General features: G+C 38.1%; 1 protein-coding gene across 1 annotated transcript in view; it reads right to left on the reverse strand.

The window, feature by feature from the left end:
• Nucleotides 1-18,243, reverse strand: part of LOC122668769 (eukaryotic initiation factor 4A-14-like) — a 73,941-nt gene that overhangs the window by 14,174 nt on the left and 41,524 nt on the right. Inside the window, exons 7-13 of the mRNA XM_043865302.1 lie at nt 13,185-13,238; nt 12,920-13,000; nt 8,995-9,034; nt 8,683-8,795; nt 6,126-6,236; nt 3,309-3,425; nt 510-597 (exon numbers count right to left, since the gene is read on the reverse strand). Coding sequence (XP_043721237.1) covers nt 510-597; nt 3,309-3,425; nt 6,126-6,236; nt 8,683-8,795; nt 8,995-9,034; nt 12,920-13,000; nt 13,185-13,238 — 604 coding nt within the window. The remainder of the gene's footprint in view (nt 1-509; nt 598-3,308; nt 3,426-6,125; nt 6,237-8,682; nt 8,796-8,994; nt 9,035-12,919; nt 13,001-13,184; nt 13,239-18,243) is intronic.

Here is an 18,243-nt window from a genome sequence, read left to right on the forward strand (position 1 = left end):
TGTATTATGATAAAAGGGCAAATAAATAAGGTTACAACTTTTTTTCCCCCCACCAGACCAATCTGTCTTGATACCAAACAGAAAGCAACCTTAATAGCAGGGACTTACTGGATTTCAATCTTATCTAAAAATTTAGTCTAGCTAGATTAATGACATGTATCGTTTGTAGATTATGCAATGTTGTCAAGAAAATAATTTCCTGTAATTTCTAAAAGATTTTGAAATGTCTGAGAATTTAACACTTATAAAAGAGGTCTTAGAAACATGAAAAATAATCAATCTTACAATAAATTTGGCACTTAATTGGTTTTAGACCTCACCCAATTAAGACCAAGTTAGTCTTTAGCCCCCCCATTTCCTTGTTCGGATAAGAAAGGCTAATGAATTTTCCAAATCAAAAAAAGGACTAACGATTATAATCATTCAAGATTCTGCAAATTTAACCAACATCTACTGAGTAGGGTCCAAGCTTATCTTTTGTCTGTCCAAAAGGAGTGAGACATAAAATCATACACCTCTGCATCGGAATGTGCACAAATGGCTCCCAAACTGTGAGATGACGTCAACTAGTCCTCCGTACCCTCCAACTGCCAAAACCTGAAAAGTGAAACCCCAGTGGCCGGGTTCCATGTTAATATGCTTAAGTGCAAGACTCAATTTTTATCCTTTCTACAGAATAACCTTGGGAGAGAATCCATTTTTCAAATCACTATATCCAAATCAACAATGACAACCAGAATGATATGTAGACAAGGCAGAAAATTTAACTCATGCGAGCAATTCCACATTCAGATATTCCTGTACAAACTACCAGAAAAACGCACTCCAAGAAAGAAATTTTGACCACTAAGAAAAAAGAACCACCAGTGGAATCGAAGATGGCATGGAATTCAGGATGAACATAGTGTGAGGAAGGTCTATAATTCTTCAGTAGTGACACTTGAGCATGATGAGGGGTGCAGACTTCCCTAATAACTATCTGATGTAGATCGATGGTTGAGAAACCAGCAGTAATTGTGGGCCAGATTGTGTCCCATCGGACCAGTATTTGTGGGCCATATTCTGTTATAACTGAAGCCCACAATCTGTTCCTATGTGGCCATCAATCAGCATCTGGGAAAACAAGATATTTGACAAATTTTGTGGGGCTGCAATACCTGCGTGGAGAAGAATTGTTCAGAAGGAACTTAGAAAATATTCTGTGGGCCAATGCCAGCTTGCCTTGGAAGAGAGATGCTGCAAAGAAATCAGATTGCGTAGCAGTGATGCCTAAGATCTTTCAAAGTTTGTTTTTAAGTTAGTTTCTATTTCTGTTTTAAGAGATATTAGTTAGATTTGATTTTTCAGTTACTAATTAGATTTAGCATCAATGGGATTTCAGTTACAAATTAGATTACAATTGTATTTCTTTCTTTATTACATGACTTCTTGCACAAGATAGTTGTTAGGTATTTGACTGATACGCCACAAGCTCCAGAGTTGATGGAACACGTTAACTCAAGCCCTTTAACCTATCCCATACTAGGTTGGCCCAATCTAGCGCCCATACACTAGAATGAGCTCCATTAGGCACATAACAGACCACCACGCTTCTACAGCCGTCCTTAGGCAGCTCTCACTTTGGCGGTAGGTAGCCCTTTCTAGTGGCTCTACTCTGCTCTAAGGTTTATGTCTAGCAGCAGGTAACCTTTTCTTGATAGCTTTCACTTTACTCCAAGTAGCCGCCTATACACTAAAATGGTCCCATTAGGCACATAACAGACCATCATGCTTCTGCAGCCGTCATCCTCGGCGGCTCTCACTCTAGGCAGCTCTCACTTTGGCGGTAGGTAGCCCTTTCCAGTGGCTCTACTCTGCTCCAAGGTTTATGCTTGACACCAGGTAGCCCTTTCTTGATGACTTTCACTCTACTCCAAGTAGCCTTTTTCGTGACTTGAACCCATGAGGTGGTGACAGGCTCTAATACCAAATGTTAGGTACTTGGCCGATATGTCAAAAGCTCCAGAGCTGATGGAACGGGTTAAATCAAGCCCTTTAACTTATCCCATACTAGGTTGCTCCAATCTAGCGCCCATACACTAGAGTGGGCCCCATTAGGTGCATAAAAGTAGTCCACACCATGTGTGTGCGTAATTGCTATCAAGCATCATAAATTTGTAAGAGATTTTAGTGCTCGATACGATTTTAGATGAATGAAAAAAACGCTTGGTTGTTTAGTCATGGTTACTGTGAGAGGCAATGTAAGGTGAGAGACCTTAGGGGGGAGGCACTTGTGGAAATAGGTGGGATACCTTCATTACGGTAGGTGAGATACCTACATATCTTTCTTTTATTTCATTCCCTCTGTTCAGTGATACATCCAGCCCCTGTTCTTCAATGTCGTAGTTCAAATCCAGGTAACATCAGTATTGTTTTAATGTTCATTTAATCAACTGTTACTGCCTTTAATCTCTACTCAATTCTGATGTTTTTTTCCCCCAGTACTGTTGGTGTCTGCGATGGGTTGATTTAATAGCAGCATCTACTAATTTCAGTCTTTAATATCAGAAGGTCTAACTATAAGATTGTTTTCAGATTTTACTATGTTGTTCCTGTCATTGTCTGCCCCCTTCAATCCTAGTTTGGGATCCATCAGACCCCTGGATTGCTAGATACAGCTAGTTCACCTAGTTACTATTTTCTGTTCTTCATCACCTTCTATTTACTGAATCTGTTGTTTTCTCCCAATCCCTCCAGTAGATGATTCTGATGTTTTAGGTACTTGATCAACCTTTAAAGACCTCTCTTCGACTGTATTACCTGTCCCATTAATCGGCCAGATTAGGAGTTCTTGGTTCATTTATATTCTGTCCACAGATTGTGTGTGATAGTATTCACTTTGATTCTGACCTGTCTGGTTTGTTGCCTAGTAATCTGTCCAACAAATTATTGAGTCTACATTACTATCATAGATTCAATGCTCATGTTCCCAGCTCACTAACATCATGACAAACCATCGGTAGCATACGTGCATTGAACAAACTTTTTAAAAAAAAAATTATTACTATATGATGTTGCTTGACATCTCGCATGTACAGGTGCATACTGCAAAACTACATAAAGCAAGCAGGATTTTGTTTGAAAAGCTCTTCCCAACAATTAAGAGACTTAAGCTCCTGTTGGAAATACTATAAAATTGTGCAACAAATGCAATGAAGAGATGCAATTGTAAAATGAAAACATAAAAACAAAGATGTAATATGAACCATATGAAAAGGAAATAAAGATAACAGATAACAATAATCTCAAAAAGGCTAAATGAATCATACACCAGATGGATGCAACGAGACAGAGAACGCTGACGGAGGAGCACATTGTATCTGTGAGAGAAGCAACCCGTCAATGTTCAAACGACTGAGAACAGGTTCTGCACCAACTGCTAAAATCTGAAATAAGATAAAAGAGAATACATCAACTAAACAGAAAATTCAAGACCACAGTTAAGTGTGGAAACTTCCTCACTATGCATGTCAATCACTTCATCTACTACAAATAGAACAACAACTCAACCTTTCCAAGAGTGTCCTAAGTAAATAGCTTATGTCGTGGATTTTCCTAGCACAAAACCAAATTGGTTTTCCATAATAGCAGTTTCTTATATCAGGCAAGTTTCAATAACTCTCTCCCATAACTTCATAATATGACTCATTAGTTCTATGACTCTAGTTATTACAGCTATGAATTATCACATTTATTTTTATTAATTGGAATCACAATACTTCTCCTCCATCCATCAAGCATTTTCTTTGTGCTTATAAACTTATTAAATAGCTTGGTTAGCCAAAATAAACCACATACTCCTAAGCTCTTCGACACTTCTCTTGGGACCCCATCTGATTCTCTTGGGACCCCATCTGAACCACGTGCCTTGCGTACTTTCATCCTCCTTAAAGCTTCTTTTCCTTCAGACACCCTAATTTTCATATATATATATATATATATGACATGTGGTAACTTGATGAGTAGTGCAACCTTCCGGGACACTATCTCTCCTTAATGCCCTCATTGCTAACTAGTACTTTATCATCCTCACTTTTAATGCATCTAACATGGTCAAAATCTCTATTTTTCCTTTTCCTCATTTTAGCTATCTTATAAATAGCTTTTTCCCCTTCCTTTGAACTCAAATTGTTATAGAGATCCTCATATTTCTTCGCCCTTGCTTTTCCCACAATCTTCTTAGCTTCATTTCTAACAGCTTTATACCTTTTTAAATCTTCTACATCCTAGGTCATTTGACATGTCTTAATGGTTTCTTGAACATCATCATCTCACCACCAAGTCTCCCTAGATGAATTACATTTTCCTTTCGATTTGCCTAAGACATCTTTAGCAACCTTCTTAATACAAGTAGTAATCTTGTTCCACATTGTATTAGTGTCTCCATCATAGTTCCATCTTCCTTGTTTGACCAAAAGTGCAACAATCACGATTCTAATAATTGAAACAATGACCACGAAGATAATTACAATTCCATACCATTTGAAAAGACATAGCCAGCATGTGTTGAAATTGAGTAGTAGTCACGTTATAACATGGTCATCAGTTATCCATATAAGGAAAAGAGCCACAAAACAGGACAGAAGTTGAGCAGACCAAGTCAAAACAAAACAGTCCATCACACAACGAAACAGCTTCAATATTTCAACAAAAGGGTTGCCCAAATCATAGAACAATTCCAGAATAAGAATCATGAGAGAATGAATTTGCCACGAATGAATGTGGCTATGCATTTCAACCAGATGTATTGACTCACACCATGTAAACAATCACAATTCAAATAAAGTGTTTTTTTTAGTTACAACAGCACATTGATTTCATCAAAGGGGATTCTGCTTAGTAAATGGTTAGAACAATGACATTTTGTTACAATCCTTTGACCACATACTTTCCAGTACCCTTAGGCCCTGTTTTAGTTACTTATTATTGGCGGTCACAGGCAAACATAGTTGAAAATCATTGCATAGAGATATATTTCTTAATTTGCTTCTCTCGGTGCTGAGATTGGGAGGTCCTTCTGGTCTTGAATGTCCCTTCTCTCCTTACAGAATTAAGGTATAACACCTTGATAGCAAGGAATAACTACGGGTGGAGGCCAAGAGATATCTCTTCTTGTTTTTGCTTCTCGAATGAATTGACTTCCTCCTACTTTGGAAAAAAAGGCAGATTTTATTGATTCCTGGATCCGAGAAACTGTAAAAAAGTGCTGCAGCAAAGGGTCCCCCATTGTTGTGTCACCTCATATGGATTTCAGGCAGTAGGTTAACAGAAGGAGTGAATTAAAAAGTCTTACCTTCCATCTTTGGACCCTAAGCAAATTTGAAGCAGAGGGATATATCCGTGCTGCAGAGGCCACCGAAGAGAGATCCAAGGAGCCTTAACTTGTAAGTCCAAGGGAGCTCATTCAAAGATTAAAGTCAAATAACTGGCTAGGATACTTGATTGACCTTTATTTGGGGCTGTAACATGTTTACAGAAATGGTATAAGCCCATTCAAAGATTGAAGTCAAATAACAGGCTAGGATCCTTGATTGACCTTTATTTGGGCTGTAACATGTTTACAGAAATGGTATAGACACTGAAGTAAGTAATGGTGAACAACAGAGCTTTAAGGAAGCTATGGGAAAGATCCCAAGATTGAACTAAAGTGGTGGGACTACTGGCTTCAGTGCATGTAAGATGCTTTAATGATCCGATGCACAGGGTTCTGTGGATGAGTTAGTAGTGTGTACATGTCCTGAGATGCTCCAAAGCCTTCCTTGTATTTTAACAAGTTTGATAATCAAGGTCCACAAAAAATAGAGACCACAGCCCTTATAGATGATAGAAGACAGAAATACAAATCTCAAGATGTCAGGTTGGGCTGGGTACCCAGGCCAGTTAAACATCAGTGGTCATTCAGTAACCCAACCCAACTTGACAATCAACCTCTGGTGCTCAATCAAATCCCAGTCTAGGAACATTTTATTTCCAAAACTAATAACCTTGCGAAATTCAAACTTAATTAGCATAATAGCAATAATTTAACAGTATATTCAAACTGATTCAACCAAGATCAATATTACAAGGATATTCTAGGCACTCACTTGATTATCATCAAATAATATGTCTTGAGTAGGGGAACAAGTGGCAATCCTTGAAATGAACTCACAAGCATGAAGATTCCAGACAGATAAACAACTCCCACCACCACAAACCTGAAAAATACAAATCATACTCTATTTTACATCAGAACTCAAGGAAATAAATTGAAAAGCAACTTGCTGATACCTAAATATCTCAACATGGAGTGTTTCATCTTATAATGGCAAATTGGCTTTTGAATATCTACGCTTTGAGTTTGAAACATTTGTAACGGATAGGGAACCCCATCTACACACAGTCAATTTGTTATGGTCAAAGTCCTAATCATAAACACAGTGCCATATTGGCTACATGCGGCTTGAAGTCCTAGTCATATTTCTGGTAAGCTTCCTCCTGATCCCAATCTTGATTTACCTATTGCTGTTCCAAAACCAAAGAGGAGTTGTACACAACATCCTATTTCCAATTTTGTATCATACAACTCTCTCACTCTTGCTTTTCGTGCCTTCGTATCTTCTTTATCCTCTGTTTCCATCCCTAACAATTGGCAAGATGCAATAGCTGAATAGAAATGAAAGGATGCAATGAACGAAGAAATGCTTGCCTTTGAGAAGAACCAGACCTGGGATTTGGTGAGTCCTCCCTCCCCTAGGGAAGAACCCCGTTGGTTGTAAATGGGTTTTTGTTGTGAAGCACAAGGCTGATGGCTCAGTGGAAAGAGACAAAGCAAGACTAGTTGCCAAAAGGTTTACTCAAACCCAAGGAATTGACTATCAAGAGACCTTTGCCCCTGTAGCAAAGATGAATATTGTGTGAGTTATCATCTCTTGTGCTGCAAATAAAGGTTGGGAACTCCAACAACTTGATGTGAAGAATGCCTCCCTGCATGGAGACCTGGAAGAAGATGTTTATATGGAGACACCTCCTGGTTTTACTTCCTCAGAGACACAAGGAAACGTATGCAAATTGAAGAAAGCTCTGTTGGTTTAAAACAGTCACCAAGGGCTTGGTTTGGCCGGTTCCATAAGGGCTATGATTGCTTATGGGTTTAAACAGAGCAATGTTGACCATACTTTGTTTGTTAAAAGAATGGGACAGCAAGTGACAATTTTGATTGTCTAGGTTGATGACATAGTAATCACGGGCAACAATGCACAGGAAATCTAGAAGCTAAAGACTTATTTGGGCACCGAATTTGAAGTCAAAGATTTGGGCAGGTTAAGGTACTTCTTAGGGATTGAGGTTGTCTATTCAGCCAAGGGCATATCTCTCTCTCAGAGAAAATATACCTTGGATTTGTTGAGTGAAATAGGGATGCTTGGGTGTAAACCAGCAGATACCCCTCCTGAGCCCAACACGCAATTGAAGAGTAAGGAAGGTGATCCAGTGGATAAGGGTAGCTATCAGAGGTTAGTTGGCCGATTGATATACCTCTCACATACCCGACCAGATATCACATTTGCTGTGAGTGTTGTAAGTCAATACATGCATGATCCTCACTCCTCTCACTTAGAAGCAGCATACAAAATACTTTGCTACCTCAAGTCATCTCTTGGAAAAGGAGTCTTGTATTCTCCGCATAACCATCTCCGGATAGAAGCCTACATAGATGCAGATTGGGCCGGCAGCCCTGATGACAGGAAGTCAACGTCTGGATATTGCACATTTGTTGGAGGTAATTTGACTACTTGGAGAAGCAAAAAACAAGCGGTTGTAGCCCGATCAAGTTCTGAGTTGAGTTTAGAGCTATGGCACAGGGTATTTGCGAACTTCTATGGCTTAAGGGACTTCTTCAAGATTTGGGTATGAATACTGATCTTCTAATGCGGCTTTACTGTGACAGCAAGTCGGCAATCAGCATTGCTCACAACCCGGTCCAACATAATCGTACCAAACATGTTAAGATTGACCGGCACTTTATCAAGAGAAATTGGAACAGGGAATTATTTGTATTCCGTTTGTCCAGTCTAGTGAACAGCTGGCTGATATCCTTACCAAAGGAATCAACACTAAGTTATTTTTGCCTACTGTAAGCAAGTTGGACATGTCAGATATGTATGCTTCAACTTGAGGGGGAGTGTTGTAATATGGGTTCACAGGAGTAATATCGTCCATGTACCTATAGTGTCTAGATTCATTATGCACATGTTAAATGTGCTAGTTGAGTGTTAAGCAAGTCTTCCATATTTGTAATATTCTAAGATTATAAATAAAGGCATGGCCACTGTCTCATTGACAAGCCAGTATTCACGGAATTCAACATAATAAGCATGACATTGTAGAAATAATTCTATTGGTTCTGAATTATTTGGAGCAAAACATAGATACTTAGAGAATATAAGTTTCCAAGATTCAAAGACATCAAATATATATTTCATTAATTATAATGAGAAGGAAATTCCAAAAAATAAATAATAATAATACAAGTTCTTATGCTCTTCTTCCATTATGGGCCAAAAGCTAAAGCTTTTGCAACATGAAAACTTGATGCCAGTTCAAATATAAATAAAATGAGGATAGTCTAAGAGTAACTCATATATATGCTGCAGAAACTCTTACCAACCAGCTTTCACTTGCATCAAGAGCAACACAACTAACCCATGAGCAGCCTTCCTTGAACTTCTTATCCTTTTGTGGACGTATCACTTGGATACATTTTCCACTTTTGCAGTCTAGGTCACAATACAACATATAACACTAAGCACGATGGAAGTGTAACAACAATATTTTTTTTAAAAAAAAACAATTATAAAGCAGTAGTAGAATTTTCAGCATCATATTAAGCATTAAAGAAACAATAAAGTATAACAAAATGGTCATCATGTATTCATTAAGTGAACAATATGTGAAAGATTAGGAGATTCAGCTTACCCCATATCCGTGCTGTCCCATCCTCTGAACCAGTTAGTATCTGAAAACCAAAAACTGAACATGTGAATAAACAATTGTCTGCGTTACCCCCCTCCCCCCCACAAAAAATAAAAGATCGTGGATTATGAAGCAATCACTGCTATGTTGCTAGATAATCACTAAGATTTAAGAAAAGTACTCCAATCACCAATTCATCATTGGAGCCTGGGTTTGTACAGCACAACCAAGGGGAAAGCCTCCTATTTAAGGACTATACAAGCACAGAGGAAAGACGCTAAAAGGCTGTTTTCTCTCAACAGAATAGTAAAGTTATTTGTTCAATTACAAGACTTCTTTCTCATAGTTCGAGAACTCGCGAGATCTCGCTGAGATCTCGGCAAGTTTCTCGGTTTTTTGAGAAACCGAGACGAGTTGGCATAAAAGTTGCAAAAGTGCAACAACTCGACCGAGATCTCGAGAATCTCGACCCAAACTCCTTTATATGAGTGCCAGATCTCGAGATCTTGGTGGAAAATCTTGGTATACAGACACTTATTTGTATTTCATTTACTTAAGATATTATTCATAAATAAGCAAATACCCCCCTATTTGAATCCAATAAAAATAGTTAAAAAATCAAATTCCAAAAGGAAAAAAAGTCAACCCCTCAGTTTAAGAACAAAAACTGGATTTTCGATGGTAGGTGCAATTTTCAACTTTCTAATGCTGGGGTTTTTCTCAAATCTAAAAATTCCATAAATCTTAATATGGTAAAACATTGCTAAAAACCAAAAGTGCGGTAAAATATTCATTTGTTTTGATGTCCAAGAAAATATTTTCATTCAGAGCAATTTTGACAACATTCGTGCACACCAAATTAAGTTTGACTGGTACATAACTCCTATTTGGACTTTGTTTTTGCAAAATCGGATAGTGCCATTGTGTTTAAATGGCCTAAAACAAGCTGAATACCAAGTTTCAGACCCAAACTAGGTCTAAAACCCACTGAGTTGAGGCTTCAAGTCATAAAAAAAAAAATGCACCAACTCGGCGAGATCTCGCTGAGATCTCGACTCGACTTGGTTTTTCAAGAGACCGAGTTGGTACCGAGTTTCGAGTTTTAGTACCTTGTTCTTTCTCCTGTTATAGATTACTCAACAACCTCCTTTATAATACATAAGCATTGAATAACGCTTCCTTCATCCCCATTCAAACAACCCACAAGGCCCAAAACGACATCTAAATATAGATGCCAGCATCAATAATTCAATTTCCCTAAGCATGAACACAACACCCTACACAGCCCAACTTTCTAAAACCTGTCAATACATACAAACCAAGACTTATCCCATTGCACGAGGCTCCCACCACTGCGGAGTCTGGGGAGGCTTTCACAAAAAGGCTGTTTCCAGATGTCAATACATACGTGCACCAACTACATTATCTAAGAAGTCCAATTTAATTCAACTACACCAAACCCAAATAGGGCACCTAAATACGAATGCTAAAATTAGTTATTCACTTTTTGAGCATGGGCACCAAATTCTAGATTGCACAGTTCACAACATGGTGGTAAGAAATACAATAAAGTATTACTAAGACTAGTTGTCTATAGAAGCATTCAACTCCTTCATAAATTTATTAAAGGGATCAAACCGTTTGTCAGACTACTGAGTTGACCAACATTGACTTCTAGAAACATGCACCTAGAAATGACACATTCAAGCTTTGGAACGCATTCATTTTAGATGAAATTCTAATTGCGAATGAAGTAATGAGGATGCTAGAACAGAAGAAGAAAAGAGCGTCTCAGGTCACATGACTTGTGGACTTTATATTCTCTTTGCTGCCAGCATAGTTTGGAAGACTAACATCAAAAGGCCCAAGACAATGTCACAGGGGCTTTCTAGATCATACAATGAAGCACAAAGGTTTTGTAGCAAGGGAGTAGAAGTCTAGGAGACGTATCAGAAGGTCTCACTGTGTCAGGTGTGAAGTCAAGCTACAACCATAGTTCGAAAACTCGTTTCGTTTCGGTGTTTCGGGCTGACCGAAATATCCGAAAATTTGCATTTTTTCTGTTATGTTTCGATAGTTTGGAACTTCATGGAAACCCTATTTTAGGCTATATAAACACATTTAAATGTTCAAATTGCAAAATGAGTCACTCAAAGTGGTGTTTTGGATTTGCACCATTGATTGGCAATGTACAGTCGAATCCTAATGCATAACTTAGTTAATTACACATACACATTGTTTAAGACTTTAAGTACTAGAGGACATAATAAATTAATGATTAATAAGCAATTTAAACAAGTAAATTGACTTGGAAGTTAGAAACATAAAGTGAATGACTCATAAGTCATAACTTATGTCATAATATTAAGTACAATAAGTAAATAACAAGTTAAGAAGATGATATCAATATGGCAATATCCCCAATAGTCCAATACAAGTCAAGTAGTCATCTAGTGACTCAAATGTTTACAAATATTCTAATAATAATTATTCCGACGTCCAAGTTTGACCCCACTCATAGTCTGATGGAGCCGACATGCATTGTTCTCCGACTGTAAGACAAATGAATGCCACGTCATAGTATGGGAGAAGAAACGAGTGTAGTCATCCACAGTAGCCATGTAAATTGCATCATCAACATGCTGAAGGTAACCTATCCTAGGTTTCCAACATTTGTTTCTAAATTTGAACCCTAAATTGTTATTTCAAGGCTGGAGATGGAACAAGGGTATAATGGTCATTTAACTTTTGGCTTTATTGAAAGACGATGTACGAAGGCTATTTTGGTCTTTTACATTGTAAAACTAACACCTAACTAACACCGTAAGTCCAGACTCCCAGGGGGTCTGAAAGTAAGGTTTTAAAAAGTAAAGGGTGTACAAATAAACGTGACAAACCTCAGGAAGTGTACAAGTAGGTTATTTTTTTTTGTGTGAATAGGGATAGATAAGAATAAATAAAGCAAGCATCAGCAAGGAGAAGTGAAAGGATGAAGAACAAAGAGAAAAAAACCCAAAAAACCAGAGCTTGTTAAGTCTCGATCGAAATTTCGACCGAGACTAACGAGTTTTGGTATTTATAAAGCTACTTTTGAAAAAGGAATCTCAATATCTCGTGAGATTTTGATTTTGTCTTGAGATATCACGAGATGATCAAAATTTCAACCGAGTTTTTGCATTTTTTTTATTCGAGCTGCTGTTTCGTTTCGGTCAGGTCGAGATACTCGAAATATTCAAGATCTCGACCGAGATTTTGCGAGATTTAGTACTATGGGTACAACCACATTGTTCAAACAATAAAAGATAACATAAGTCTTGAAAGCTGACACCTACAAAACGTAACTAAAAAGACAATGAGTACCTAAGTTTCCACACTTGAAAATTTCATGTATGAATACTTTTTGGAATTGTTTAACTATTTTAACAAATCCTTAAGTGTCATCTTATAAGAATGCGGGATCTATTTCTATACGATTCTGCAGAGACATGCGGGATCTACTTCTATAAGATTCTGCAGAGACATGAGACCAAGGAACTAAATCTCGGTTGAAACTGACTGAAATCTTCGAGTTTTCTCGGTTTCAGGCCTGGCTGAAACAAAACCCAGGGAGGCCCAGGGTCGAAACCCAATGTCGAAACCTCAAAACGAGATCTGACATGTCTCGGTTTTGGATCTGACTGAAACCAGGTCAGAAACCGAGATCTTGATCCTTGCATGAGACTGACACATTTTCCAATGCCTTCATTTAATCAAGATGCAGGTAACAAGTCATGATGTCATTAGGAAAACATTTGCACAAATAATGCATTGACTGAAAATGTTTACAAAAGAACAAAATAAGTGATTTTGATGGAAAGTTAAAGTACTCATACTGCCTACCATTGCTAGAGGATAACTGCCTCCAAAAGTTGGAAAATAAAAACCTGACCTGATTGCTTGAGTTACGTGCAGAAATGCAATGCAAGTAGTCAGAGTGCCCCCTGAAAACCATTTTGACTTTTCCTTTTTCCTGAGTATGTCAGTACAAATTTGTTAGAAAATGAAACTATACAAAAGAATGAACTTTCCAAGTCAAGAATAAATGAATTCCTCGACTACAACAGAACAATATTTTTTCTTTTTAAATATGATGATGATGATGATTATAATTACTTAAAAAGTGAGTAATATGTTCACCTTGAAGAAATACATACCACATCCCAGCAATAGGCACATGAATCACCAGCGGCTGAATAAATGGATCCCTCCTATTGTAAAGAGAAAGGGAAAATGAAAAACATTGAGAAGTTTAATCCAATTTGCCGTACTCATCAGAATGTAAATCAGTTATTCATAAAACTAATGCTCAGTCATGAGAAGTTTATTCCAAGCAAGGCTAGTTCATTCCTGAAAACACTGATCCTGCCAAATCTTGGACAAGTTACAGCTTGAAAATGTGAAAATCTTCCTACTCAATTGGAACTTTTAGCAGGGTTACTTTCTCAGATTTAAAATTTTTTAGCAACAGGCCTTTCATCAAGTTTTCCTTAAATAGAGCATGTTCGTTTTATAATAAAAAGACATCCCAATGGCTGTTCGTCAAGGACCAACATGCTAAAGTAGGCATGGATGTGAACCAATCATGAGAAAAGGTACAAAAAGTCGAAGGTTTGAAGCATGTAGAATACAAAAAGTAATGATTATGAAGAATATTAGATGTTGTATGTTAAGTTATGATAGCTGTAAATGTTCAATGTACGAATGAATATGGTATGTCTATTATGAATGCAATACAAACATGAGTTTCGTGACAATGCCTTATAATGTAGAATGATGATGATGTACAATAAAGATGAAACAAGAAAAAAAGGACGATGAACGTATGAAAGAAAAGAGAATGTGAAATGCCTTGGGCATGTTCCTCCCAGGTGTTGAGGTAACCGGACAGGGTGGAGACAAGTCTTCTCCGGTACCTTGACGCCGGCTAGGGTGGGGAGCATGTACCGATAAAGATGAGATCCTCCCCACCGTTGGGGTAACCGGCCAGGGTGGAGACTAGGTCTTCCCAATGCCTTGACGACCGGCCAGGATGGGGAGCACGAACTTATAAGAGATGGAATCCTCCCCGGTGCTTTAGTGACTGGCTAGGGTGGGAACTCGGTTCTCCCCAGCACTTCAGTAACTGGCTAGGGTGGGGATCAAAGTACGTATGATGATAATAGCCGAACTGGATCTAAAAGAAAAGAAACTTTATGTTTATTAATTATGCAAATGTTCTATTTATTATTCACATGTATAGTAGCATGTTTTCAGCTCACCCCTTTATATGTTGATATTTTTCAGATGAGAAGATAGGAGAAGAGACTTGTACAACCCCAGAATATGATAGAGTTAGAGCCTGAGGGCCTAAAGGACATTTGGTGATGTTGTAAAGTAATATTTTGAATTTTGGAAACAGATTTTTGTGTGTACATTAATGTAACTACTTGCCACCAACGTATATATAACTCTTTTAATGTAACTTAACTTGTTTGCTTCCGCTGTGTTCTATGCGATACAGGGGCTTTTGCTACTACTTTTACATGTTTATTTGTGACCTTTTGGGTCGGCGCTCATGACTGTAGTGCCTAAGACCCTATTCAAATTTGGGACGTTACATGGGATACACTACTGGGGGTTGCCACATCACTACGAAGAGATCGATTGTATTGTCGGGAGTTGGGACATGGAAGACTAGTGAAGTAGGGTGTCTATGACTAATGTATTGTTCACTGTTGGGAAACTATGTAATATGCATTGTGAACACTTCACATGGAGGAGTTCGTAGTAGAAACTTGAAGTCTTTAACTATTTCTTAAATAATTATTCAATATGACGTGTCTTCTTCCATTATCGCATAATTTACTTGTTTTACGTGCTAATTATGTCTCATATCATTCAAACAATGTGTAGAATAGGCAATATTACATTAAGGGTTCGGCCTTTACTGCCAACCAAGGGTGCAAATCCAAAACACCAAATTGGGTGGTTTTCTTTTTTACAATTTGAAGATTTAAATATGTTTATTAAACCTAAAACAAGCTTCCCTTAAAGTTTCGGAGCCAAATATGACCATTTGACCACTGAAACATCATTCCAAAATAATTTAAAAAAAAGAAAAAAAAAGAAGCATTGTCTCGCTGAGATCTCGAGAATCTTGACTTGGTTGAGACGGCTGGTCGAGACGAGTTTTCAAACTATAGATATACTTCTTCCTCTAGTTCCCCATTAAGAAATGCATATTTCACATCTAATTGTTGCAACTCCTATCCGAGGTTGATTGCACATGACAAAACATGTACTATGTTCATCTTCGCAACAGAAGCAAAAGTTTCTTGGTAGTCCAAAGACTCCAGACCATTGGTCTGGGTAAATCACCTAGCAACCAACCGGGCCTTGTATCTATCCACAATACCATCCGAATTCTGTCTTACAGCAAACACCCACTTGCAGCTGGCTGTCCTTTTTTATGAAGGAAGAATTTCTAAATCCAAAATGCCATTTTTTTTTCTAGAGCACACATTTCTTCCGTCATGGCTGCCTTCCACTTTGGATCTGTAAGAGCTTCCTGCCAGGTTTTAGGAAGAGAAAAAGAAGACACAGAAGTAACAAAGGCACGACATGAAGGTGAAAGAGACTCATACGAAACATCTTGAGAAATGGGGGTGTTGCATACAAGCTCTAACTCCTTTAAGGACTGCAATGGACAAATCTAAAGAAGGATCTGAAAAAGAGGGTGGAGAAGATTATCTGGAGGTGGTGGATCCAATATAGGAGCCGGTGGATCTGGAGCAGCGGCTACGGTAGTGTCTATTTGCGTCCCACGAGTACGTTGACGAGTGTAGGTATGAACAATGGGTGGAATAACAACATGCTGAGTTTCCCCTTGGATTTGAATGGTAAACCCCCTGGATAGAAGGCATGGGAAGAGAGATAAGCATATCAAGCATATCAGGCATATCAGTACTAACCAAGTCACCCCCATAACAAGATGTCGGAGCATAGTATGGGACAACTTCACTGAAAACAACATCCATAGTCCCATACGTATGGCGGGTTGGTAGATAATAGAAGTGGTAGACCTTCTGAGTAGGAGAATAACCAACAAAGATGCATTTCAGACCTCGCAGTTCCAGCTTACTAGGATGCTGATGGTTCCGGGCATAATAAACACAGACAAATACCTTTGGGGGAATAATAAAGGTATTGGAGCCTTGGAGAACCTAAATAGGAGAGCTAAAATTGAGTACACGAGTAGGCATCCTTTTGATTAAATTTGCAACAGTCAAAACAACCTCACTCCAATAATGTGGTGGGACATTCATTTCAAACATTAGGGCGCGAGCAACTTCTAATAAGTGGTGGTTCTTGCGTTCAGCTACCCCATTTTAGGCATGTGTATGAGAACAACTGGTTTGATGCAGAATGCCCTGAGATGCAAGATATGCCTGAAATGCCCCATCTGTACACTCCGTTCCATTATCACTATGGAGAATTTTAATCTGGGCAATAAACTGGGTACGAACAAAAGTATGATATGATTGAAAACAACTGAAAACATCACTTTATGGTGCATCAAATAAAGCCAAGTGCAACAGGTATAACAAACAATAAAAGAAACAAACCATTTATAACTAGAAATGGAAGAACACCGGGTAGGGCCCCACACATCCGAATGGATTAACATATAAGGAGAAGTACTTCGAGAATTCACTAGAATAAGAAGAACGTGTTTGTTTGGCTAAAATGCAAGCATCACAAAAAAAACATCTTTGAGATTACATTTGGGAAATAACTTAGGAAAGCTTTAACTAAAGTACCCACAGGAGGTTGTCCTAAACGTCTATGCCAAAGTAATAAGTCAGGAGGAACAGAGGGATCAGCAACAGTTGGATGAGCATGACCAAGAGGAGAAGGAGTTGCATCGAACAAATAGAGACCACCATAAGCTTTACTAGCGGTTCTCAGCTAGGGGCAGGACCAAACATCCTGTTCATCACATTGTATGTTACCAGAAATGAGTTTTCGATGTATAAATGTGGGTACACATACTATGTGTGTATAGAAAAGAATCTGGTAAGAACCTCGCATGTGCTACTGTCAGTTGTATGAGAACAAGATTCGTACCTGTCATTTGACCTGAGAGATTCTATTCGTTGCAATGTTAGGTCACTTGTTTGGATAAACCAATGGTTGACGTCCTACGGACTATATATCGACGCATTGGACAAGTTATCACGCATTGTTAATGAAAGCGATGCTCAACATGGAATCCACTTCCGCTAATTCAGGAATATCAAGGAGAGAGAAAGTCTGTGATGGATCAGACAGAAATCTGGTACCAGTGTCGTTTTTGTAAATTGTTTATAAAACTATTTTGTAATATGAAAAATAATTATTTCTGGATTAAAATTTATCTGAAATATTTTTTCGGGCGTCCGATCACAATCACAGAATCTCTGAAATGAACTTGTACAATGAGTTGGGGGTTGGCAGTATTTAATTACATGCCCTATAGCTCATTATCATATATTGGATTAATGGAAGATCTTATTGACAAATTAAAGAGTTTAATTGTGCAAGACAATTTTTGGGAATATTAATTGGTTAATTATCTTTCTAATGTGGCAAGTAGGATTCATATCCTTGACTTTCATGTTATTGGCATATTTATAGAGATAGCAATCCCTTTTAGATTCTACCTCTTCCTATCTTAGAAGCAAACGTATTACACAAAATTAGAAAGTGGAGAAATTCACCAATTTAGCAACACTTTGGTTTTTGGAAACCATACTTGAGAAAGAAAAGATTGGCAAGTATTAATTTAGGAAAGTGTATTTGGCCAAGGAAGGATCCCACATGGGATCAAAATTATACAAGAGGAGAGGGAGAGAGCACTCCACAGTTTTGTAGTCTCTTCTCTCTCTCCCAAACCTTCTCTTCTCCCCCTCCTCTCCTCTTATGAGTGTGTGCGCAAGGGTTTTGTGAAACCTAGATTTTTAGTGAACGGTGCACCACTTTATTTTGTGGATGATTAGCGGCGACAAGGTGTTGATTAAGTCATTCCATCTCTTGCTTCAGTGTGGAAGAGCTATTACCTGGAGGATGAGCTTCACTTGTGGCTCTAAGGTAACCGAAATTTTTCCCATATAATTTTTTTTTATCCGATTTTTAATGCAAAAGCCATGTTCTGTGGAACGGATTGAAGAACATCGCTTTTGCATTCAAAATCGA

The sequence above is a fragment of the Telopea speciosissima genome, chromosome 7 (assembly GCF_018873765.1).
Source record: "Telopea speciosissima isolate NSW1024214 ecotype Mountain lineage chromosome 7, Tspe_v1, whole genome shotgun sequence".
Classification (NCBI taxonomy): domain Eukaryota; kingdom Viridiplantae; phylum Streptophyta; class Magnoliopsida; order Proteales; family Proteaceae; genus Telopea; species Telopea speciosissima.